The sequence below is a fragment of the Dermacentor silvarum genome, chromosome 10 (genome assembly GCF_013339745.2).
Source record: "Dermacentor silvarum isolate Dsil-2018 chromosome 10, BIME_Dsil_1.4, whole genome shotgun sequence".
Taxonomy (NCBI): Eukaryota; Metazoa; Arthropoda; class Arachnida; order Ixodida; family Ixodidae; genus Dermacentor; species Dermacentor silvarum.
In genome coordinates, this window is record NC_051163.1 from 56,096,519 (window position 1) to 56,123,223 (window position 26,705).

Below are 26,705 nucleotides of genomic sequence, written 5' to 3' on the forward strand. Positions count from 1 at the left end.
AGGATACCTACATCAAACAATTAAAGAAAGTGCAGAATGTGCTGTTTTAATGCGACCAGAATTCTTATGTTACTTCGGGCACTTTCCTGGGGCTGACCATCTCGTGATGTATCAATTTCTCTAGCCGTTTTCCCACTGGTCTCGGTTCTGGTAAACCATGATCGAATGGATAGTAGTGCATCGGGCTATTATGCTGAGGGAACAGGATTCACGAAACCAACCGTCGAACCAACTTGGGTCGCTGGGTACGTAGCACTGTGTATCTATGTGCCCCTCTTCAGCGAACCTCTTTGACGCCGACATGCGGAACCTCTTCAATGAATCTCTCTGACGCCGAATTGAAGCACTGAGTATGTGTCGCTCGAGCTGTGCTGCTCTTCAATGCATCCTCTTTGATACCAACTTGGGTAACCAGGTGTGTGCCATTTCGTATGTGCCGCTCTACAGTGACAAAAGTGGCTCCTAAAATTTTCTGATGCTCGGCGGAATCGAACCCGCGCTACGCGCGGAGTTCGCGGGGGCATTGCTAGATGGCGCGACGCGTAGAGTAAGAAGCGGGAGAGGGTATCCCGGCTGCATACATGTTTCGTCATTGGCAATACGTCAGTGTCGCCACATTTCTTCAACGCTAATCGCAATAACGTCCATATTCAGCGTGAGATGGGTTCTGCAGAATTTTTCTTCATTTTTGTAAGTTTAAGCACGCTTACGAAATGTGCTTTGTTGCCGGATAGTTTGCTTGTTTGTCTTTCTTGTTTGTTTTGTTCGTGTTTCTTTGTGTTTGTTCGTGTGCGTTTGTTTGTGTTTGTGTGTATTTGTGTGCGTGTTTGTATGTGTGTTTGTGTGGTTTTTCTTTCAATGTCGCCCCCATGTTATCATCCTTTGCTCAGTAGACAATCTATTGCTTGTGGAGATGCCGACAACAGTTGCCAACATTTCCACTTTTATCAGAATAGATCACTCACTCAAGGCCACACATAAGTCCCCTGAAGGCATTTCAGCAAGACAAGGCGAAAGACGTTCTACACTTCACGTAGTAATTCATCGAATTACAATGTCGACGGTTGGAGTGGACAGTAGCCAACGTATTTCACATACGCTAATTCTCGCACAATATTGCGGTTTTATAAGCGCCTCGGAATTTCCGACAATCTGACAATCTCGCAGGTTACGCTTTCAAAACCCGTAATAATTTTGGCCTACAAATTTATGGTGTTTTCATATTTACGTAGTTACCGCCGAAAACGCTGCTAAGTTTACCCGGAAGCAAGGCAATATCATAGGTGAACGTGTGAACCACCCGCATGAAACAGTGACAAATCAGAAACACAAATATGTGCAAGGGTTAAAGATTTTGCGAGTTGGTAACGTTGCATCTTGACCATCCTCCCAGCGGAAACACCTCGGCCTTCACTGCCACGACTGTTATTGCGCACGTCTTTTTAATCAATGCGAAGTGATGGCAAAGCACAGGACCCAGCTAACACGCGAAATTATTGAGGCTGAAATGATGAATAAGCTGGGTGATATATGTATTAGCGAAGCTCGCGTTGCGCTGTTTAATCACTATATTAAATTTATTGCCGCGTTTTAAAGCAAATGTGGCCACGTGCTTCAATCATGACAGTTCATATACATCAGCGGTTATCTTTGTATATCAGTCTTTTGCCTTGTTTTATTCCTTTTTGCCAGTTTATTTATTCGGAGTTTCATAAAAATAGATCTAGTTGGAAGTCAGCGCTCTTTACCTCTTCCTGTCCCTTTTTCTAAGTATGCGTGCTCTATGAACATATTCAAGATAGCAAATATGTGCGTCCACAGAACGCTTAGTCATGAGCGAGGTAGCGGATTATTGAGAGATTTTGTCACCAGCTGGGATTTTCTGCACTGGAGCACTTGCGCTCAGCCTGAAGATGCTCAGAAAGACAAAGCTCAAGCGCAAAGGACAAGGTGCTGGCAAGGCGACGAACAAGTTCGCAAATAGCTTTCTCCAGTATCTGCACGGTACAGCGCTTGTGAGCACTTGTTCTTTTTGCCTACCCCCCCCCCCCCCCCCCTTTTATTAATTTTTTTTAGTATGCCAAGCGGCAGATCCTTCGAATTAAAGAAAAATTGTGCAGAAACCATCGAGGGTTATGGTCAATGCAAGCGTACAGCTCGCTCGCTCGCTCGTTCGAACGATCGAACGTCTTCCTTGCCGAATACGACCACCGACCCAACCATGAAAATAGGCAAATATTGTCACGTGGTAGTGACGGTCAAAAAACGCAGTAGAAAACTGTGAATGACGAAACTAACTCTTAGTAACTTGCCCACAAAAGCAAGTTACAGTCAAAGTACAGCGATAGCGGCGAACGGCGAAATCTGATCAGTGGGCCAAGCGCACCGGCTTTTATACATGAGTCGTCGAAGGTTCCAGAGTAATTGCTGGTGCCCCCGTGTACTACAAAATTCGCGTCGCTCATACAATCAGATTACACAAGCTTCGGTGACAACAGACGAGGGATAGAACCATCGAGAACATTCCAGTAAGTTCCAATCATGCAGGCGCGTCTTGCGCTAAGCAGTGGGTGAAATGCAGTCCCCTAGAAAAGGATAAGCAAGTACACGATGTCAATATAATTTGTGGACACCAGGCACCGACGTCTCTCTGGTTTTTTTTTTTCTCATCCACAAATTAAAAAGAAAGGAAATGTGCAGAAGCCATCGGCGATTATTGTAAGTATAAGCGAGTAGTTAGAAGAAACGAATGAATGGAGGAACTAACGAACAAAGGAAAGTTTTTGTTGCTGAGTCCGAGCACCGACCAACCATGAAAGAGGCAAAGAATGCTAATTGCTTTGAGAGTACCAGCAGTCTGAAGCAATTCCACCGGCTGTTCTGAACATAATTACTGTGACAATAACAGGCTCTTACAACGAATAGCGACGCCTTTTGAATCTCAAGAACAATTTTTCTGCGATGCACGCAACGTCCTTTTCGTCCGTTACAGTGTTGCCTCTGCTGCGACCTCCGGATGCATGTACAGACTCTCCAAATCCGCGTAGCACATAAAACCCCACACAATTTGGCAAGCTTCAAATCTACGCGATAGTAGTTTCATCGGCTGCCGAAGATGTTCCACAGGCTAGTTGGTGATTTCTCAAGGGGGTCGTCGAATAATTTTCTTTTTCTTGGAGGCCATATTGCGAGTAGCATATCGACTTCCGCTACACTATTGGAAGCACTTTTCCCGGATGTGTTGTATCGTCCACCTTATTTAGGTCGGCCATATCAGGACGCACTTGGGTGGATCCGTAGTATGTGTCTACCTCCTCGAGTCCAAACCGTTTTCTTTAAGTTGCATTCAGAAACACCTCCCGTTAAAACTTCGTTCAATTCAAAAGGATGCTTTGTGTCGTGAAAGCAGTAAATGCTGTCAAAGTAGCAAATGTTGCCAAGAAATGCTTCGCATTTAATACAAGTGGCATAGAGGGAAAAAAAGGGAAGGAGCGGGCTGGCAACAGGCCCCCTGAGGAGGCGTAACACCTACCTATCCCTGAAAGAGAGGGCATACAAACTCATTAGGAATATAAAATGAAGGTAAGTAAAGCGGAAAAAACTAAATGAGATATCACAATGACAAATGTAAAACAATGACTAAAGAGGTCCGGCCGATGGAACAAAAAGAAACATGACCACATGGGTAGCACTAATTATTAACTAGTAATAAAACAAAACAACAAAGTCCGAGCTCTCGTCACTCGCAAAATAAAAGAAAGCAATACGCTACATCAACATCCATTCAAAGCATAGAATTACATTATTAAAAAAACACGCTGTAGTGCTCGTAATCTCCAAGACATCCGTACAACTCTGCGCGCCTATTGCACGGCTTAGCTCTTCACCGCAACGTCGCTACCTGTCGATCAGACGCTTCTATGAATAAAAAGAAAACGGAAGGGGTGAGGGGTGAGGGGGAAGGAGGGGGGCACGCGATGCTGCCTCCTCCGCCGATGCTGTGGTATAGTTACACCGCAGCGACCGCTTCGTTTCTATGTCCGCTGCCACCGACAGCGTCGTGGTCAAGTTACCTCCCTCGCGGACGTAGCAAGATGAGGCTGGCTGCCGTCTTCGTGTGTCCTTTAGTGCTACTGTTCCACATTTGCCCAGCGACGACTGCGGGAAACAAGTGCGAGCTAAAGGTGAGTGATCATCGAGATGCCTTCCGATCGTTCATGCACCTTGAGTAGCTTATTGTAACACAAGACAAACACAACCCGGAAAGCGACGCTTCGATCTCAGCTGAATGGTCAAGATGCGATATACGTAGAGACGGCTGTCCGTTTGACTAAGCTCACTGTGCCATTCGGAACGCTTCTGTAATGCACATTCTCAAATAATTCCCACAATGTGACCAATCGTGACACGTGCTTCGTAGTCGTCTCGACGTCCTATAGACCACCTTTACATCGTGACGTTGTAGTGACGGCGAAGGACCAGACAGTGGCGCAACTGCGAGTCGTGAAACTGATTCTTTATTCGGCCAACTTATACACACAAAAAAACAAAAAAAAACAAGCGACACTCGAGCACAACGATAGGGGATAGCACAATCGTCGGTCTTCGAAATCTGATGCAGGGGTGAAGACCTTGGCTACTTATACATGACTCATCATACATTCTAGCAGAATCGCTGGCGCTCCCACATGTTCTAGAATGTACACCGCTATTCTTTCTGCGTGATTGCCGTGCGACTGGCCGTGCGATTGGCTGCTCGAGGCTCCGTGCCTGTATTCGCGGGCTTCTTTCCCACTCGCAAAAAAAAAACATTTTTATGTAGCACGTATCGAGCTACAGAAAGCTGTATCGGAATTTTATCATGTTGCCCTACAATTTTCTTTTTCCACTTCTATAATTAGGACAGTACGCCTCGAGTTAGATAATGAATTACAATTGCTTAATTAAATCTCAGTAACGATAAAGTTACTGGCGGCTACTCCACTGTACTGAAAACAATATGTCTCAGGTTTTCTTCTAGTAACGCAATCGCTCTTTTTTAAATTCTTGGTGCATAATAGCTGCGACACCCCTGAGTGTGTGTGTGCGTGTATATATATATATATATATATATATTATATATATATATATATACCGGGTGAGTTCTAGTAGAGCAACAAACACTCCAGAAAGTGAGTGAGAAAACGGCGCCGCGTCGCACGCGTCATACGAAGACGTGGGTTCGTATCCCACCTGCTGCCAGTTGTTTTTTCATCCACTTTCATTTTGATTTACTTAATCATTTCTTTACTTTGATTAGGAACTACAAACAATTTCCGCTATGCTGGCCTTATGTTGATTGTTGACTTTTCATCATGTGACTATCATCATCCTCATCAGCCTATATTTATGTCCACTGCAGGACGAAGGCCTCTCCCGGCGACCTCCAATTACCATGTCTTGCGCTAGCTGTTTCCAACTTGCGCCTGCAAATTTCTTAACTTCATCACCCCTTCACCCCCCCCCCCAAAAAAAAAAAGAACAAGGAAAATTTGACTATTTGACTTATTTGATTATATACGGGGTGATCATTTTTAAGTGTTGCGGCATGTTTAGAAATCGCCTATTGCAGATATCCTAGTCCTTGCGCTCGATTATTATGATAGGCGTACATGCACGAGAAATCTAAACACATAGTCAAGTAATTAACACACGTTCACCGTTTAACTTCCTAATTACTCTACGGCGCATATCGCAATTTACGAATTGTAGACGCTGAGTTTGCAAGGCGCATTCACCGTGAAATAATTTCCAGAATTACACCAGTAAAAGTGAAACTGACCTGGGAGATAAGGTAACCCGCCGAGGGATGTGAGAGCGGTACCCACAACCAATTCATGACGAGTGTGATGCTCTACCAAATGAACCACAGCCGAGGCTGACCGCCTGCTGCTGCTAGCTTGCTAACGCGTACAGCTTCGCTTCATCTAAATTCCAACATTGCGTTGGATCTGCGTGTTTTCTTTCTCTCTTTCGTTGCGCCTTCTACCCTCATAACATCATGCTTCGCTCAAAATTTTGTAGTAATCTCTGTGGAATCTCGAGTGTGAAACGAAGAATCCTGGCAACTCTGGGATAAAGGCTCACCCCCTCCTCACGTTAACTGCCGCAGGGGTGCCCCAGGCCGAGGTTTGGTCACATCAACGTCCACGTCCTCTGCCACAGCCACAACGACGCCGGCTGGCTGCGTTCGGTGGATAGCATCTACAATGACTGTGAGCAGGGCACTTACTCCATTCTGTTTGCCGCTCTAATCTGTCTTTCTGGGCATAGCTCATCATCTTCCTAAAGACATGCTGAGGCACCTGTCTACTCAGGGCGATTGCCCAGGAGTAGGGCGGATTACACAAATGCATCAGATGTATCGAATTTACAATTTGTAATTATTATATATAAATTAGAGGCAAGTACAATAGATCTATCTTTTCTTGAGCAGTCATTCGGAATGAACAATAATAAAAATACACATAAAAGAAAGGACGGGTGAAGAAACAAATGGCCTGCGAGATTAACCACCAGCATGAGGATTCACCCAAACTTCGTCCCGTCGGCTTCGAATGATTTTGTAGAGTGTTACATTATCTTGCTAGCTTACTTTTTATCGTAAATGTTTTGAATGCCGGGAGATTTGTCGAGTTTGTCCGATTATTACCCTTCGAGTATATCTTAGCATGCAAAGCAAACACAATTTTTACTTGCAAAAATAAGAGCCCAAGAGCAAAACATACAGACGAGGGTCCCAAACCAATAGGCTGCATCGGGACCCTCGATTATAAACAACGGGAAAGAAAGAAGGCGTGACAAGTATGCATGCAAAATGTTATCGAACAAAATTAGGAAAGCGATCCCATCTCGGCAGCTTATTTCGGGACCATTGCATGTCAATTAAGACTAAACTGAAAAGATGCAAGAAAAAATCTTATTACAATTTTAAATGCATATATATACAAGCATAGTTTATTTGACATGTTGACATAAGTTAATAATGATAATAGCAAATAAAAAGGATTCGACATCAATGAAAAACCAGCCAAATATACAGGCAGTTAAGGCGAAAGCAAAGCACAAGAACAGAACTATATCAACTACCTAATATTCGTTAAAAAGTATATTTTAATGCAGACAAAGTGGACAGTCACTTTAAACACTATGGCATATTATTCCACTGTATAGTGCCAGTGAAAGCTGATGTCAATATGCATGGAGGGTTACTTATCAAACACTGTCTAGATTATTTGACGCACATGCTCAAAGGTCACTTATGCGATTGAATTTAACAGGTTAAATGTACTAATGGCAAACGCTTAACTCGTACCGCAATTCACACGGTCTGTTTAACAGGCCAATGAACCAAGTGGTCATTGAAATCCGCGTACTTTGCTCCTTTTTTCTGAGCTTCCAAAACGTAGCCAATGGGGCCCGCCGCCTGGAATTATCTTTGATTTCAATGGTCCTTGAAAGTGCGCTTCTGCCTGCGGTATCACTAATAAAAGCCGACAGGCTAGAACAAAACGCATTCATTAATGAATAAGTATTAAACATCATACTTGAAATCATCACGAAAAGCGACGGAAACACGAGTATAAGGACCCAAGACTAGCGCTGTCTAACAATTTAAGTTCGTACAACAGGCAAACTCCGCCTGCGCGCGCGTGATATTAAGAAACATGAAACAAACCGGCACGCCCATCGCGTCTCAATATCTAACAAAACGATAGTAGGTTATCATACAACAAAGTTATCATACTGCTTTTTTATGCGAAAAGCAACTGAAATGTACTTAGTCAAATAGTGCGTGCCAAGTCGTGGAAAAACCACGTACCGCCCAGAAGTCATGAAACTAACAAACCCCATCGATGACGGGGTCGCCTTGGCGAACATAGGTCCACCAAACCGAAGTGTATTTGTTTAAGGCTGTACGAAGTTCTCTACTGTGGTTCATCTTTTCCTTTCTTCAGTACACATATACCTTTTTTTAAGGGAGCAGCAATATAGCGGGCCTGCTACTTCTTATTTTCATCCATATTTATTCACCTATTTGTTCGTTTGTATATGTCAGGAAAGAGCAGCGTCTTTCCTGCCTGTCGTATTTCGTTTGTTATCTCACTTAACCGCTAGAAAGCATGGTACATCCCTTGCTAAGGGCTGACAAATGTATCGCTTAACCTTAAGGAATAATAAATAAGCCATTGCTCCCGCTTAAAGAGTCACTGGCACATCTTTTGTCCTGGTATAGCGTAAGTCAAAACAACCGATAGTCATGAGTTTTTCTTCGCGGGCGCGCCGCAGCGGTGCGTTCCATCTACGACACAGTGCTGGAGGCGCTCGAGGAGAACAGCAAGCGACGCTACGTTTCTGCCGAGAACGTCTTCTTCTCGCGCTGGTGGAAGGACCAGTCCAAGGCTGCCCGCCGCCAGGTGCACAAGCTTGTGCAGTCAGGTAAGTCGCTCGCACACCAAGACATGTACAACCCTCCCTCAAGAGTTTTCGGAACACGAGATGCGAGTAAAATCTAAATTTCAACACAGCCTAGGCACAGGTCCTTCAACGTCAAGGTAGAGTTGATACTTCGCCGGACTATCATCACACTCCTGACATACATTTCACACTCTGTGGAGAAGTGGCGAGAAAATTTAACTTATTCTCATTTTCCGTGTTCCGAAATATTCCGAGGGCGGCTGTACCTTAGTAATTACCTTAAATGTACCTGCCTTAATGCGTAAACTGCTTTCGTCTGGCTGCTTTCCTTTAGGGATGATAGCCGTTCTACCGATCACAACGCGTAAGAAAGACAAATACTCGAAGCGAGCTTGATGTCAGGCAGCGAACTTCAAGAAGGATGTAGGAGGACGTGATCGCGACTCACGAGCCATGCCGTCGTTCCTACTTTCACTTCAACAGAAGGGCGAAGGCGGCGAGCCGAGCGGCGGCTGCGACGACCAGCGTCCGTTCAGCGAGTTCCTCGCCCGTTGCGGAGCTCCCAGTGCCGCCCGCCTGAGCTCTGTGGTGGTGACTCGATGCCCTTCCGTTACAATCCCTTCTTCACGTGATGCCCTTCTTTTAGCAGCCCGCACCGAATGCGCCGGCTGCAAGCGCCGACTCCCCGCGTTGCGGCGTCGACGGTCGCTACAAGGCAACTCCTCTGACGCCGCCCCTCCACCCTTTGTGTCTCCTTTCGAGGCCGCATTCGCGCATTGACGCTTGGGAAATAAGCCTTGCACCTTGTCGCCGGACTGTCCAAGGCGTTGTCCGAACTGTGGCATCATTTAGCGACGCCCGTGTTACGGTTAGTCCGCACCTATACGCTACTAGCACACAGTACAGGCAAGATATCCGCTTTAATATACCTGCTCTCGACGACGCGCGAAGCATCTAGAATTTGAAGGTTGCCTATCACGAGATGCAGGTCAATTTCCCGTCAACCCTCTCATATTTTCTTTATGACTAGCCTTCGAAATTGTCCCGCTACGCTGCCTCTTGGTGGTTTTCCTTCTTGCGTGGTTCACAAACGGTCCTTTGCGTAGTGTCTTCCTTGAGTCGGTCGGCCATAAAAAATACCGCTCAGCAGAAAAATAGGATGTTGTCCCCGAAAGAATATTTTGTGCTAGTTGGTGCCTGCTTGAGGGCATAATGCATCAAAAATCATGAATGTATCTAAATATGTACCTAAAATACACGAAGTGGACGTCCCGTTGAGAGCCATAGCGGATTTTACGCCCTCCCCTCCGCGTAGCTTCTCTAATTCCCTGCATCAAATCATGTCTCCTCTCTTGGGAAGAAGTAGCACCCACGTCTGCAACACTGACGAGTTCACCACGAAGGTCCAGGACACACAAACTCATGACTGTTAAGCCACAGTCTCATCTGACGTTAGGTCGCTTTTTACAAGCCTTCCTATTCAACTCGCCGTGCATGGTTGTACCACAGCTCTGGAGAAACACGCAACTTTACAAGGAATGTTTCCAAATTGAAGTGCTTAACCTCAGCAGCCTGCCACGTTTCTGTTTATTGAACACTTACTTCACCTTCGGCAATAGGTTATTTATGCTAATTCACGGAACCGCCACGGGAGGAGTAATTTCGGTCACTACCGCGAATTTAACCATGGAAGCCCTTGAGAATCATGCTCTTGAAAGCTGCATGCCATGTCCCATTATATTCTTGCGCCACGTGGACGATTGATTCTGTGCGCTGCAAAGAAGGGCCCTCGACTCTGCCACGAAACATATCAACAGCATGGAACCTGCCATACAATTCACGGTGGAGGAGGAGGTTGATGGCCGGCTTCCGTACCTGGACGTCCTCGCGAAACGGGGTGGAACAGGACTGTCGTTCAGTGTGTTGAGAAAGCACACACATATTGGCTGCTACCTCCATTTAGACTTGGTACGCCCTACCTCAGAGAAACGCTCTGTTATGAATTCGTTCATCATGAGGGCCAAGAAAACCTGCACGAGCGTTGACGACCGAAAATCAGATGTCACCCGCGTACTCCAAAAGCTCTCGTCTTGCGGCTACCTCCACTATTTTGCTTGTTCCGCGGAACCCAGGCTTACTTGCACAACGGCACCGCCTTGGTCTCCAAGAAGAAATTGGGCCTCCTTCCTTAGGTTTAAGGCGTAAGTGAACCCATAGCAGGCGATACGCCCATACGACGTACAGCCTGCACGTGCGCCAAGAAGAAAGCTTCGATATTAACCTGTGAATATGAAGGACAAACCAAAGAGTGAAAAGTTCCTGGGTGTAGCGTGTGTCATTCCATGCTCGAATTATAATTATGTTTACGTCGGCGAAAGCGAGAACTTCTAGAGGCACCTCAAGCAGCACCGAGACGACGTCAAGAAGCAACACGTATAATCGAGCTCGCTTTGGAAACATTGTTTCGTCAAGGCACGCTAATAACTCGTATCAGACACGTGTGATTGCCAAAATAAAACAATCAAAACATGCGTGGTTGTCCAGAGTCACTTCGTATTCAAACCATGACGGACACTCCCTAATCGCGACGACAGATATTTTCCACCTATGTTCGCTAGGTGTCTCGAACACGTAGTATGGCATGCTTAGCGACTGTTTGATGGCTTTTGGTCTAACTTGTGAAGAATTTCTCCCGTGTAGGAGCGGAAACGTAAACCTTACGAAACATCTTGTGGTCGCTGTCTTGTTTTTGTTCATCGTAGTGTATCGAAGCGGCAGAACCGTCGCGGAGGACTGCAACCTGGCTTTGCAAGCTGTATGTGGGATAGTGAAAAAGCATATGTGCTCATACGGCGCTACTCATCGCGTACTATGCAAATGCTTTGCACAGTACTTAGCGTTTCAAGCACTGCAACGTTATGCAAAACAGTGAAAAGACAGATTTCTTTCTGTGCGCTTGCGTATTACTCGCGTGATGGACAATAAACCTGAAACGCTCGTCAAAGGACATTGTCGCTTACTGAGCAGTATCTGCACATCCTAATGTATAGTGACATATAGTGTCAAGATATCGTGAATTACATAAAGCAGCTCATGCTCATTACCGAATTAAAGCGAATTACCGCGATATCGCCATTACACGCGGTAGCTTTCTAAAATAAAGAAACCCGTGGTATGTGTTACTTTAACTCGATAATCTATTTATGCACGGTGGCACCGAAGTTATGATAATTGAAAGTATCGTCCCAGGTCGACAAATCAGAAATGACAACCAGTGGATAAATATCCGCAGTTATCATCCCTTCAGGCAACAAACAGTCGTTGTTACCCTATCCGACCTATTATAGGGCAGGTGTTGCGGTACATTATGGGGCTCGGATGATTAGACAAAAGACAAATATACAGGATTTTCGGAAGTGTAAAAAAGCGAAGCATCTCATGAGAAAACCAAGGGGACAGAAAGATTGGAGGCTCGAAGTGATCGACAGTGGGCGAATGAGAGAAGCTCCAGCCTGTAACCGCAATTTTGACAAGAAAACTTGTCTCCGTAGAAACAAGTGCAGTTGACGAAACGGTGACTCTAGGTGACGCTTGGCTAGTTGGCCCCTTGTGTCCATAATTCTGTTCTCCTTACAAATAACTTCATCATTGGTCAATATTTAAGTTCGGTCGAATCGAGCATCTTGACAAGCGAGGAAGGTGGAAGCCCAAAAAAATTGACCTGTGGAAAATTGACGTGTGATGTGCTAAGATCCATGTTCTTGTTCTTGTTGGCCTCAGTGGGCAGTGGCTCATACCCACAGTGGGGGATTGACAATGAGTGTTCCGCAGGACGGCTTCAATTCGTGGGAGGCGGATGGGTTCAGAACGACGAGGCGGTGACCCACTACACGGCTATCATCGAACAGATGACGCTGGGCCTGCGGTTCCTGAACGAGACATTTGGTCCCGACTGCGGCGTGCCCAGCGTAGCCTGGCAGGCCGACCCGTTCGGACACTCAGTCACACAGGCGTCACTCTTCGCAAAGGTCAGGGGTCATGCGAACACGCACGCCGCTACAAAAATTGTCTTCTATGTAGTCGCTATGCCGCGTGGTATTACAACTGAAATGAGAGAAGTGAAAGAAACGTATAGGCATAGAACGAAAAATGATGCATCTGCAAGCCTTTCCAACAAGTGCTCCTTGAAGGTCACCTGACTAAAACGAACCTCCTGTCTACAGAAAATCAAAGTACTGAATAAACTCTAATATACTCAGAAGGAGAACAGAGGTAACTGCAAAGAGAGTGGAGTCAATCCTAATATGTATTAATGATTTTCGGCCGATCTTGCGCTTAGCTGGATGGTACAAAATGACACATGGAACGACAAAGGCACACTCAGAGCACACGCACAATGAACTGCACGGGTGCTAGCCCACGTGAGCACCCGTTGACATGCACTGTCGACAGAAGCAGCATGTTCGCTTTGTGCCCACGCTAAACAAAGCAAGACTGTAATATTACAGCTAAGGGGAGAGAGAGAGAGAGAGAGAGAGGGGGGAGAGTAAACATTTATTTTACTCCAGGTCCGGAGTCTGCAAGGGGGAGTTCCGCATTGGATTTCGTGCAGCGGTGAAGGACGGACATGCGACGGCATAGATACCTAATGTAAATGCAAAGCAATGTGCGCTGTAACTCCAAATTTGCTTTGTAACGTAATATGCGATTACAAATAATCGATTATAATAATCGATTAAGGGAAGCGCAGTCTAGGACTTCTTGTTTCTGGGGTTTTACATGCCAAGACCAGTTCAGATTATGAGGCATGCCGTAGTGGAGGGCTCCGGATTAATTTTGACCACCTGGGGTTCTTTAACGTCCACTACAACGCAAGTACACGGGCGTTTTTGCATTTCGACTCCACAGAAATGCGACCGCCGCGGCCGGGATTCGATCCCGCGATCTCGTGCTCAGCAGCGCAACGCCTTAGCTGACTGAGCCACCGTCGCGCGTCGCAGTCTAGGAGGGGCCGAAAGTAATGTGTAGGAATTAAATTAGAAAATTTGCACGCAGGACTTGGAATCTAATGCAAGACAGGGGTGATTGGAGATCCCTGGGAGAGGCTTTCGTCCTGCAGTGCACATAGAAAACGGCCGACGATGATGATGTAAAGCACATTTTGTTCGTGGAAACCGAGACGTCCTGTTCTTTCTGTGGCTTTCAAAAATGTGGCGGCATAATGTAAGAATGATTCCTGTCTCTCGATTCGGTTCATCTCTTATCCATCGTTCGCAGCCAGCCTATTCCCACCGATAACGATGGTGCGGCGTCGCGTGGACCACTGGAGAAAAGCGAAACGGACAAGATTCGAATTGAATCGGTACATTATCTCCGAATCTCTGTGGAGGTAACGGTCGTGATTCGAGAGCACCTTGATGAAAACCTGTGCACCGTTTTCCCTGGAGTGTGCGTGAGCTTTCAAAACGCATCCGTGTGCGGAGATATTGGTTTTCACACGAGGGTATGTGACACACTCACGAACTGTTGTCGGATGAATCTACGTGGTGTCATAATTAAGCGTTTAATGCGGCTAGTATGAGTAGCCTACTTTGCTTACGCGTTGGCTGGCTTGGCTTGGTATGGCTTGGCCAATCCTGGGTTTTTTACACCGCTCTTCCTAGTGAACCAAGTTGCCTACTGGCTTGGACCACTTAGGTATGTGCTGGGTGCTGTCTCGCTGAGCAGGCAACATGGCCCACTGGGAATGTGCCCGAAAAAAGAATTTATACAGATTAATTACATCCCCAAAGTAGACATGCACCATAATTTGAATGCTTATCTCATTAACGTACTCATCCTCAAACTCATTCCCAGAGGACGCATTCAGCCCTATTTTCTCGCACCAAAAAGTTTCATCCCGATTAAGGAGCTCAGAACGGGTACGTCACGAGAAGGTTGCGAACTCGCTATGCTCAATGATATTCGGATCAATATTGTTTGTCTCCATGCGTTGCAGATGGGATTCAGCGCCATGATGGCGGGCCGCGTGTCCATGGATACGCTGGAGCAATGGAAGGCCTCTCAACACATGGGTTTCGTGTGGAAAACAAGCGCCTCAACAAATGGTACGTCATCGCAATTGCCTCATGATTTTTTTCAGATGCTGCGAAGGCCGACACAGTGCACTCTGAAATCTCGAAGCACAAGAACATGGGTGCTTGCAGTTTTCTACAAAGTAATGCTGTCACTGAGCCGGCGCAGCTCTGTTTACAGGAACGCAATTTACGCGGACAATGTGGAATCAAATGCGAGCATACGCAGTTTCATTGGCATGTTATATTCCCATCATGCTGCTCTATTTAGCAGCCTATTGATAACGTCATGGAGGACGAAACAAAAGCTAGGAAAGAGAATTACATCAGAACCCTTGAGTCAGCAAGCCTCGGCAAAGGGGGCCCTTCACAAGGTTGCAGGACCTTTCAAGTCAATGTTCGCTTCGTGGTAGTAACAGTGGTAGCGGCATACCAGAGCACGACAAATCGCTTCCGCGGATATCCGCAAAGTAAAGGAAGTTTGGCGAAAAAGAAAAATTATCATCCACCTGACAGTAACACGAAGCTACAAGTCAAACCCTCAGACAGGTTTCTAAAACACACTTCAATGTTGAAGGAACATTTTTTTCTGGTCCAGGAATCGAACTCAGGACCAACACCTTTCCGGGGTGGTCGCTCTACAATCGAAGCTATCTAGGAGTCTAGCAAGGCCAAGTCGAAGTAATCTGTAGCTATAAGCGTAGGGTCAATTCGATATCCTAGCAAATGTTCGGTGTGTTTTTTCTTGGTACACTGTATCGCAGTATTATAGTGCACTCATTGGTACCTCTCCGTGACGCTTCCGCTAGTTTCCGCTCAGGCTACTACTATTCGTATCGCACCACGCGAAAAGTAGGCCGCTAGCCTATCACATGGGGAAGGCATTCTCCCCAAGAGGTATATATTTAATGACTGATGGGCATACTCGACAATACGCACCGGGGCGCCCTACTGCGACGATGATTGGATGAAACGGCGCCCCAGCGCGAACCGGTGCTTTCTGGCGAGGATGCCATACGTGTTTAAACTTCTCACGCGATGCTTCCTCCAAGCTTAGTTTCTTCCTCAATGGGTCATGCGATTTTTTATCACCGACACTGACACTACAGCATGCTTTCTCTCTTACCCTTCTTTTTTTCATCTCCGTGTCTCTCGTTACAGTTCCCTTAGTTTAGGGTAGCAAACCAAATGTTCTCCTCCGGTTAACCTCACTACCCTTCAACATCTATTTCTCTCTTTCTCCTTACATGAAAGGATCGACAGTGCCCGCAAACCCCACCCCTGCAGGTCACACGAACCCCGGCGAAGGTGGCGAGCTCTTCACGTGGGTCCCCTGGAAATCGTACTCGACGCCGGCCGAGCTGTGCTTCGACGCGTGCACTTACGAAGAACCCGTAAGTGACTTCCTCGCATTGGCACTGTTTGTGTTATTAAAGCCAAGCTATCACTGCCTCTTGCACGAACCGGCGGATGCGGTCTTGCCGAGTAGACAACTTGGACAAGGGAGTACGTGAAACTAGGCGCCCGAATAGCCAGCTTGCTGCTGGATGCTTTCATGCCCAGTAGACAACATGGGCCACTGGGCATACGTGCCACTGAGTACTGTTCCACTGGGTACTTGCCCATTCTTGGCCAATGCCCCTGGATGGGTATGTTCTACTGTGGCATAATCTTTAGAGAGTCCAACCTCTTTGTAATGACGTCTCATCTAACACAAAATAGCTTCGTTCTATCCGATATTTGGGATATATATATAGATATATAATGCAGAGAAACACTCTGCATATATATATAGATATATATATGCAGAGTGTTTCACTTAACTTTGGCCAAACATTAAAAATATGCAAATGCTACGTAGCTGAACAGAACCAAGGTGATGTAGTTTGCCGTCGCTTGTCGAGGTATTTTTTGCATTCTGCCTAATAAGATAATTATTCTGAATTAATTAATTGACTGCACAATTATTATCATTAGAATAAAAGTGTAAATTAGAAAATTGTAGAGCAACACGAAAAATTCCTGATGTAGCTTTCTGTTGCTCAGTACATGCTACAGAAAAGTTTTTCCGAGCGTGAAAGATGCCCGCGAATACACGCAAAGTGCCTCGAACGGCCGGTCGCGCGGCAATTTTGCGTGTATTCGCGGGCTTCTTTCACACTCGGAACAAAAGATTCATATAAGGTTATATGCTTCTTTTCGAAAGTAGCCTTGTGGCTTTAATGAAGTGAAGTACAGTTGCACATAGGACAAATAGTCTAGCAAAGCTAAATCGAAATCTTGTGCCACAGTTGTGGCTCAAGACGAAAGAGTCATCCATCTAGATGTAAAACGCCTGGCTCCACCAGCAATCCGACCTTTCCTGAATGCTTTAACAAGCCATGGCCGCTGGATAAAAGAAAAGGTGCGGCCTGCCGCATCGGGCGCGCTGCAAGGGAGCGAACGTGACGGCCGTATTTACATTGTCGGCCGCTTGGCTGGGGCCGAACGGCGCTAGACATCGGCGATGGAACGTGCCGTCGGCTTGCACGCGCCAACGCGTTCCAAGCGCGTTCCTGACGCATTTGCTGTGCAGATGCCAGACAACAGCCCCCGACGTGTGGCGCCGCGGCGGATCACACCGTTTTCGATGCACGCGGCAGGCCGCACCTTTTTTTTATCCAGCGGCCGTGAACAAGCATTCCGTAACAATGAAAAAAAAAAAAACACCTCATATCCACGGGGTGAATGATGATGAGTGGGCGAAGCTCCGGAGGGAATCATCGGTAAACCGTGAATCTACCGTGTAATTCGCCCAGCCTCGCCGCACTAAATCAAACGATTGACTTCCACCAATGACACGCGCCATATGTGACGTCATTCCTATTTTATAACAGCGCCCTTCATTATAATTGCACCATCTCCCGCTTAAGGGGACGCTAGCACAAACGCGTTAGAAACGTGCAGTACTCTCTAGTAAGGGGGAGAGGCCACAGCGTCTTACGCAGCCGTTTACACATGTCGGAACGTGCACCGCGTTTGCCGACGCCATCACATGACTGCTGAGAGAGTATAACCCCCGTATTCATAAACGCTCCTCGACTTGAACTTGAAACGCCTTCAACGCGTTTCGAACGCGCTGCCCAAGGCGGTGGCAAGTCAAGTTTTGGCGCTGAGCCGTGCTCCCTCAAGGGCTGCAGAAGATAGCGCCAATCTTTCCCTTTCCCTCAAGAACCACTTATCAAGTTTAAGTCGAGGAGCGTTTATGAATACGTTGGTAAGGCGGAGAGGCCACAGCGTCTTACACCAGCTTCTTACACGGGCCGTAACGCGCTAGCACAAACGCGTTAGAAACGCGCAGTCTTTCGTTAATCTTGGGTATTTATTGTCATCGTGGTGCGTGTGTCCATGTGCGCTTCGTGGCGTAGTGGTTAGCGCCGCGCGTTCGGAAGCGAGGGGTCCCTGTTCGATTCCGCGCTACGGACATAACTTTCGGAATTTTTTTAACACGAAAGTGTTTTATGCCGGGGTCCACCAAGACTTCACTGACGTATTTCCGTCACGGAAATACGTCAGTGAACATAATACAAAGAAAGAAACCAGAAGAAAAAGTTCCACAAACATGCAAAATTTGGAAATTGAACCCACGACCTCTCGGTCCGCGACGATAGATCGCCGAGCGTTTAACCCATTGCGCCACAAACGCATTTGCAGAGAGCTACACAGACGCGCCTTATATATCTAACACTCCTCCGTGTACCCGCGCTCTTGCTCGGGGCGGTGCCGCCGCCTACGAGCAGAAAAGAGAAGTACTGCATTATGACACTGACGCGCACCGACAGTGAACGCTTCGGTGGTCTCAGCCCTACGACGCCTCGATGCCAGCATTCGAAGGGACGCTGGCATCAAGAAGCACTACCAACGCCAACAGATGAAACTCTTCCGATGGTTACAGCGCTGTGCTGAGTGCGGTGGCGTTCACCGTACTCAGCACAGCGGAGCGTGGCCTCCGCAATTAGCTCTGAAAATGTTTCTGAAGTTGATCGCGGAGGCTGCAATTACGACGCGCTGTACGCGCTGATTTGACTCGGTGACGATTCAGTTACGTGCTTTGTCTTGCGCGTTGTATTAGTGTGTCAATTACGTGCTTCGTCTTTCGCGTTGTGCTAGCGTGTGCAGCGTAGTGCAGCTTCCATATGCACGACGGTTGCTCATGGTCATCGACGTTGGTAGTCGTGATGGAGGAGACGTGCCACCAGGCGTCAGCGTGGGTGCATCAACGCCTAAGGGCGCTTTAGCCACAAAACACCAATAGACATTATATATTTAAGACGATAGTCTTTCTTGGGGAACTTAAACGCTGAAAATTTGGTCTGTCTGTCACCCGATTCAGCCACCCGGCCAAAGTTGGACCACTTGCTTACCGCCCACACTACTTAAACTGGTACGGTTGTTCATACTTGTGAACGTTATCGATCACAAAGTAAATATTACGCATATCTGAGGCGCAACATCACTAGGTAAGTATTAGGAGGTGTGTTGCTTTAATAGAAAATACATAGATACGTAACTCTAAAGACCCTAGTTTCTTAAGCTGCGCTGAAAATGCCATGCTATGCGCGCCGACGAACGACGTTCCCCGACTGCGTAGGGAGCCTACATGCAACGCCGTTTTAAAACGGCGTTGCATGTAGGCTCCTTACGACTGCGCGCCGACGAGCGCCCTCTGCCATGGAGGAAGGAAACCCTCTGCACAAGCTCATGTTTCCCGATGTATTGCCAAATCGCGTCCATGTCTCACGCAGCGCCTCCTCAATTTTATCAATGCCAGCCAGATGCGGCCGATTCAACATAAAGGAAGCGCTGTCTGAGGCAGGGCAAAACATAAATGGCCGCTTGATGAAATAATGCGGTAAAATGAAATCTGTTCAAACAAACCTTCATGCCAGGACGGAAATGGTACGAGAAAAGCATCACGGGTGGCCGCGGATCAGACCAGCACTCATGTAGTACGGCCGGCAGAAGACTATCGTCTTTCGACGACATTTGCAGCGAAGCACGCAGATACGCGGCAATTTTTCTTCCGAAGACAGGCTCACCTAAAGTACTGTAATACGTGCGTGAATTTCAAGGTAATACGTTTTAGGAGCGAAGCTCCTTATAGCGGCACCCGTTCTGTCCCCGTCGTCGTAGTAGTAGTGTGTAACCAGTCTGAGAAAAATGAGAAAAAAATTCCGAAGTTGTGTCCGTAGCGCGGAATCGAACCAGGGACCCCTCGCTTCCGAACGCGCGGCGTTAGCCCACTACGCCACGAAGCGCACATAGACACACGCACCACGATGGCAATAAATACCCAACATTAACGAAAGGCCGCGTTTCTAGCGCGTTTCTAACGCGTTTGTGCTAGCGCGTTACGGACCGTGTAAGAAGCTGGTGTAAGACGCTGTGGCCTCTCCGCCTTGCCTTCAACGCGTTTCGAACGCGCTGCCCAAGGCGGTGGCAAGTCAAGTTCAAGTCGAGGAGCGTTTATGAATACGGGGGGTATACTCTCTCAGCAGTCATGTGATGGCCTCGGCAAACGCGGTGCACGTTCCGGCATGTGTAAATGGCTGCGTAAGACGCTGTGGCCGCTCCCCCTTACTAGAGAGTACTGCACGTTTCTAACGCGTTTGTGCTAGCGTCCCCTTAAGCGGGAGATCCGATGATTCCCTCCGGAGCTTCGCCCACTCATCATTCACCCCGTGGATATGCTGTGAATTTTTTTAACACGAAAGTGCTTTATGCCGGGGTCCACCAAGACTTCACTGACGTATTTCCGTCACGGAAATACGTCAGCTTACAATGTACACGAACATAATACAAAGAAAGAAACCAGAAGAAAAAGTTCCACAAACATGCAAAATTTGGAAATCGAACCCACGACCTCTCGGTCCGCGACGATAGATCGCCGAGCGTTTAACCCATTGCGCCACAAACGCATTTGCAGAGAGCTACACAGACGCGCCTTATATATCTAACACTCCTCCGTGTACCCGCGCTCTTGCTCGGGGCGGTGCCGCCGCCTACGAGCAGAAAAGAGAAGTACTGCATTATGACACTAACGCGCACCGACAGTGAACGCTTCGGTGGTCTCAGCACTACGACGCCTCGATGCCAGCATTCGAAGGGACGCTGGCATCAAGAAGCACTACCAACGCCACCTAGGTGGCGTTCACCGTACTCAGCACAGCGGAGCGTGGCCTCCGCAATTAGCTCTGAAAATGTTTCTGAAGTTGATCGCGGAGGCTGCAATTACGACGCGTTGTACGCGCTGATTTGACTCGGTGACGATTCAGTTACGTGCTTTGTCTTGCGCGTTGTATTAGTGTGTCAGTTACGTGCTTCGTCTTTCGCGTTGTGCTAGCGTGTGCAGCGTAGTGCAGCTTCCATATGCACGACGGTTGCTCATGGTCATCGACGTTGGTAGTCGTGATGGAGGAGACGTGCCACCAGGCGTCAACGTGGGTGCATCAACGCCTAAGGGCACTTTAGCCACAAAACACCAATAGACATTATATATCAATGTGCAATAAACATTACACTACTTCTGTGAAGACACGTTTCACTTTCGTGTTCTATACCGATTCCTATATAAGAGGGATCAACCACATTTTTTTTATGTAATGGCCCGTTCGAAAATGAATCTATCGTTTTTTGTTAAAAGACAAACCTTCTGTTAGACTGTTTTGCTAGCAGCCATTTGCTGTCTAATGTTATTTTATACGTCGTGAAATATTTTGTTTTATAACCCACAACACACCATGGAAGCAACGGTGGTTTTCAAGATCGGATAAGTGTGCGATTGCTGCAGAGCTTCTAGCTCCAATAGCACTGCACGTGTGCGATGCCTGTCGAAATGAATTGAAATTGCTCTGAATAATGTTCTCGGTGCGTCTCTAACAATCGACAACCACTGCACTGTGTTGTGAATGCAACACTCAAACAAAAAACCCATAACATGGGTTTTACGTAGAAATAACTGACAAATGACTTAAAATGCCAACATAACGGCTTCGGGCATTAGCCAAAGGCTTTTTCGCAGTATCTGTATTTGATTCATATAGATTTCACTGCAGACACAGGTTTGCTATTGCATTTCCCCATTTTCCCTAAATTTGATCTAAATGGCATGTCTATTACTGCCAGGGAAACAGGCTGGATTCTGCAAGCTTCCAAGAGATGTTCACACTGCTCCGGTGTGCCCGCCTACATAATTTATTTTTCATAAAAGTAGACGTGGCTACTTACTACGACGACGACTACTACTACTACTACTACATACTACAGAGGAGGGACAGACCCACACCCTAAGGAGCTTCGCCCCTAAAAAGAAGGAAATTAGCTGAGGTTTAATTAACTCTTGCAAACCTAGTTATCACGTGCGAAAGGTCTGTTTGGCTTGGTTTTGCAAACACTGTTCACACAGTGTTTCATTCAGACACGCTTCAGCGCTTGGTAAGCTTCTCTGTAACGTGCTAATTTGGCCTCCCTTGGGTGTGGTGTTTAAGCAGCCAACTTTACCTTTGTTTGAGATTTCGTAGCCCACAGTCTAGCTATATCTACTGGGTGATTGGATTCAGCCTGTCGCTTGCACTGAAGCGCGCGCACAGACGACCCAGCCGGCGCGCCATCCATGGCGAGACTTATAACGGCCAAGCGCCGGCGAAGCAGCCGTTAAACCCTCGCCTGATCACGTGGTACAGCTGCGGTGAGGCTCCGAGCGAGCGCAGCTGCGACGCCTCTCCGCAGCGGATCACGTGGCGTGACGTCACACCTGCCACGTTTGCGCTCCGAATGTTCAGGATCATTTCAACGCGATAAATGACCTTGCGAGACTTGGCGTAGTAGAGCTTTCGCTCTAAATAGCCCGCCTCCGTTCCACCCTGTAAATGAGGATGTAAAGCGAAACTGGTGCGGAGGTTAGACGATGTTACACAAGCGCCACAAGCGGCATACGTCGTGCGCTCACGCACGTGTGCGGATGTGAAGCATACATCCTCATTCTTCTAGGCCGTCCGCCTAGCACAAATGCCTTATTCAACTATACAATTAGGTCTAGTAGTAAATTGCGTCAGAAAATGCGTGATCTACAACTTTTACACAAGCTGCAGACATAGATGATGTTTTCGGGTTGTTATTCGAATATACTAGAAAACATAAATCTGTTAGGCCGAAACTGAAAGACTAAGCCGTACTCCAGCTGGCTTTCGAGGACTGTATGAGTGCTGCGCGCCCTAGGTGGAGGTACTTTTAGAACAGCATACACCCTCCTTCCTTCTTGTGGGCCCTCCGTCTAGCACGAGAGCGTTATTGCAGTAATTAAATTTCTCAAAGTAAAATGTGCAAGAAAATTCCTAAAGTACGATTAAACACAAGCTGCAAGCATGATACCTTCGGATTGTAATTAGAATATACGAGAAAACAAAATTCTGTTACGCGGAAACTCAAACACAAACCCTTTTTCCAGCTGCCGTTATTTGGCTGAGCACGCCACGAAAAATTCCGACCAACCAGAGCCCAACAGCTTGGCTGTAAAACATCTTTTAATCGATCATGAAGACGTCTTCCCAAGATTTACTTTCGGCGTCAAATGAAACACCGACAGTGTAGCATAACGGAAGGTATGGTACGCGCCGTTTGATATTAGCAGTTTTGTCTCCTCATCCCAGCGCAACCCTGGTTTATTGGACCTTTCCAGCGAACTTCATGAAATGCGGAAATAAAGTGTCCCTGAAGTGCTGCCATATACGTCGCCAATTATGGTCGTCCATTACCGCCATATATGTCGATATATATGGAGCAGAGGAGAACACCCAACTTCAAATCTGAAGGTCGTAAGTTCGAATCCTACTCCAGTCCACTACATTTTCAGGCATGGAGTGGTGCCTGACACCGGCAAAAAAAAAAAACATATTGCCAAGAGCTAGTGGGGCTATACTAGTTCAGGTGCAACCAAACTAAGCAGGCCCACTAAGCTTCATCAAAGTCACTCCCTCACCAGAACAGGAATTGGCCTCCCTGGTGCAGTATTCGGCCACTACCTCTCTCATGACTCCGACAGACAGGGGTAATTGGAGATCGCAGGGAGAGGCCTTCGTCCTGCAGTGGACTTAAATATAGGCTGATGATGATGACTATGATGATGATGATGTTGATGATGTCGATGGCTTCTCTTAGGCTTTCTCTACACACTGTCCGTCCACCGTTCCCGACACTCGTATGCTGGATATTCATGTCCCCCATGTCACAGCACAATCATTTCTCTTTCAAGATACAGTTATTGCAGTTAATCATCTTGTGGTAACTCCCGACCCAATGGATCTCTTTAGCTAGGCTTATGCGGTTTCATTTTTCTTTTTTTAACACGAAAGTGTTTTATGCCGGGGTCCACCAAGACTTCACTGACGTATTTCCGTCACGGAAATACGTCATAGAACATAATACAAAGAAAGAAACCAGAAGAAAAAGTTCCACAAACATGCAAAATTTGGAAATCGAACCCACGACCTCTCGGTCCGCGACGATAGATCGCCGAGCGTTAACCCATTGCGCCACAAACGCATTAGCAGAGAGCTACACAGACGCGCCTTATATATCTAACCAATGCCTCCTAAAAAAAACTATGCCTGGGACGTGAGCCGGAGACGCGGCGCCCTACCCTTTCCGTTTTCCTCCTCTCCACATAGTACAACCCCTAGAGCCTCTCGCGGCGAACGCTTGCAACACACCTGCGGCGGCGGAGCGTCGCCGTGCCATGGTAACTCGAGCAGACGACGCACGCCCGCCTTTGCCTACCGTGACCTTTGCTTCACCAGACGACATTCATGCTACATATTGTCGCGTTGAAGTGACGGTTGGCAAAGAGAGGAGGTGACTTGGGATAACAGTAGCTTTTATTTGGACGAACTTGTGCCCATAAGCGAGCTTCTGGCGAAACTATTCGGCAGCGGCGAACACAGCATGCACGGTTGACCGTCTGCAGAAAGAATGCCAGCGTTCTTCAAACGCATCTCCAACGCGCTAGCGACGCGGCGCTGTACACGAGTTAATGACGAGATAAATTTTGAGCGTAGCTCTCTTCGCCACGCGTTTTTTTTACCACGATTTTACCAATCTTGACAAAGTTTTAACTCTTCTTCGAAAATCTGCCAAGTGACTGTAATGCTCAAAACTTCAAAACTTATTTCACAGCATTGTCGATAAACGGCCGAAAAAAGCTTATAAAAAAGCTAGGACTTGGACTCGGCCGGCATCTTCTGCCGGACGGCCCAGAGCTGATCTTCCTTCGAAGAAAAATTTTGTCACGCAGCAGGCGCGTGCTCTACGCCGCACCTCAAATGCACGCCACGAGTGCGCAAGCAACCGCCTGCACAACGCGTAGTTACAGTGATTCTGGCCACTGTAGCGTACTTTCTGTACCGTAGTCAGCTGCGCCGATACAGCGTTGCCGAAAGCGTCACTCCGGCAGTACAGTCGCTAGCGCCAACACGCGGCGCTCGCTCGCAACGCACGGCAGCGTACCTCCAATGGCAAAGCAAGCGACGTCCCAGGCATTGTTTTTTTAGGAGGCATTGATCTAACACTCCTCCGTGTACCCGCGCTCTTGCTCGGGGCGGTGCCGCCGCCTACGAGCAGAAAAGAGAAGTACTGCATTATGACACTAACGCGCACCGACAGTGAACGCTTCGGTGGTCTCAGCACTACGACGCCTCGATGTCAGCATTCGAAGGGACGCTGGCATCAAGAAGCACTACCAACGCCACCTAGGTGGCGTTCACCGTACTCAGCACAGCGGAGCGTGGCCTCCGCAATTAGCTCTGAAAATGTTTCTGAAGTTGATCGCGGAGGCTGCAATTACGACGCGCTGTACGCGCTGATTTGACTCGGTGACGATTCAGTTACGTGCTTTGTCTTGCGCGTTGTATTAGTGTGTCAGTTACGTGCTTCGTCTTTCGCGTTGTGCTAGCGTGTGCAGCGTAGTGCAGCTTCCATATGCACGACGGTTGCTCATGGTCATCGACGTTGGTAGTCGTGATGGAGGAGACGTGCCACCAGGCGTCAGCGTGGGTGCATCAACGCCTAAGGGCGCTTTAGCCACAAAACACCAATAGACATTATATATCAATGTGCAGTAAACATTACACTACTTCTGTGAAGACACGTTTCACTTTCGTGTTCTATACCGATTCCTATATAAGAGGGATCAACCACATTTTTTCTCTTTCTTTTCTATTTTTCTTTCCTTCTTTCTTTTTTTCGTACGAAGCATGCGGCACGGCCTGATTTCGATGCGACAGATCCCTCCGCTATCCCATATCAGGGTGCACTGGAGCCATAAGGCACCCAAATATGGCCCGCACTCACAGAAGAGTTCTTGCGCGAGAACTGATCGTAAGAGCACACATCATCCAATGGTGATACGGAGAATAGTATTTGCGAATGAGTATTAGCATAGTATTAACAATAGCAAATATCCCCTACAAACAAACCAATTTATCAATTCGGCTCTAGGCGTTTAAAAATTTGGAGGGCGCTTAAGCTTCGCCTTTAAGAGTAGAACGCGATAGCATTATCGGGACCCGTTCGTATCGCATCGTTCGCATACGGCAAGTAGGCTTCATTCACTGCAACACTGAACTTGGGAAAGCCAGCTTAGAAAGACCAAGCTTTTAAACATAAACATAAATGCATATATATACGTGAAATAATTTTTCTAGGGGCAATATAGGTGGTCTTATATTAAAATGTGAAGGCCCTAGCGCCTTTTTTCATTAATTTATTAATTGTTTGCTATTGCCCCGACGCGGGCGCGTGTCCAAAACAAATTAGCAGGCGAAGTCCCAATTTTACCTGCCTAGGATGCGAGCGCCGTCTGGATATCATTTTCGCAGGTACCCGAACGCGCGGCTGTAGGTCTGGTAGAAATGCTGGAAACGGTGTTTGTTTCAGTTTCCTCGTAGCAGAATTAGGTTTTCTCGTACATTCAAATTACAATCCGACGCCGATAGGTAAACAATCTGATGGCGAATCCGACGCCGAATGGTAAAGTCGTACTTCACCATTTTTCTGATGGGTTTCACTTTGAGAAATTGAATTTTGTTCACCAAAACCTTGCACCACGAGGAGGGCCTGTGCGGTTGAGGTGGTTGGGGTGGT

At 47.2% G+C, this 26,705-nt stretch overlaps 1 protein-coding gene across 1 annotated transcript in view; it reads left to right on the plus strand.

Moving 5' to 3' along the window:
• Nucleotides 1-4,094: 4,094 nt before the first annotated feature.
• The window catches only part of LOC119431553 (lysosomal alpha-mannosidase), a 102,536-nt gene continuing 79,925 nt past the window's right edge, over nucleotides 4,095-26,705 (plus strand). The window contains exons 1-6 of the mRNA XM_037699033.2: nucleotides 4,095-4,184; nucleotides 6,152-6,254; nucleotides 8,329-8,478; nucleotides 12,238-12,485; nucleotides 14,456-14,564; nucleotides 15,819-15,925. Of these exons, the coding sequence (XP_037554961.2) occupies nucleotides 4,095-4,184; nucleotides 6,152-6,254; nucleotides 8,329-8,478; nucleotides 12,238-12,485; nucleotides 14,456-14,564; nucleotides 15,819-15,925 (807 nt within the window). The remainder of the gene's footprint in view (nucleotides 4,185-6,151; nucleotides 6,255-8,328; nucleotides 8,479-12,237; nucleotides 12,486-14,455; nucleotides 14,565-15,818; nucleotides 15,926-26,705) is intronic.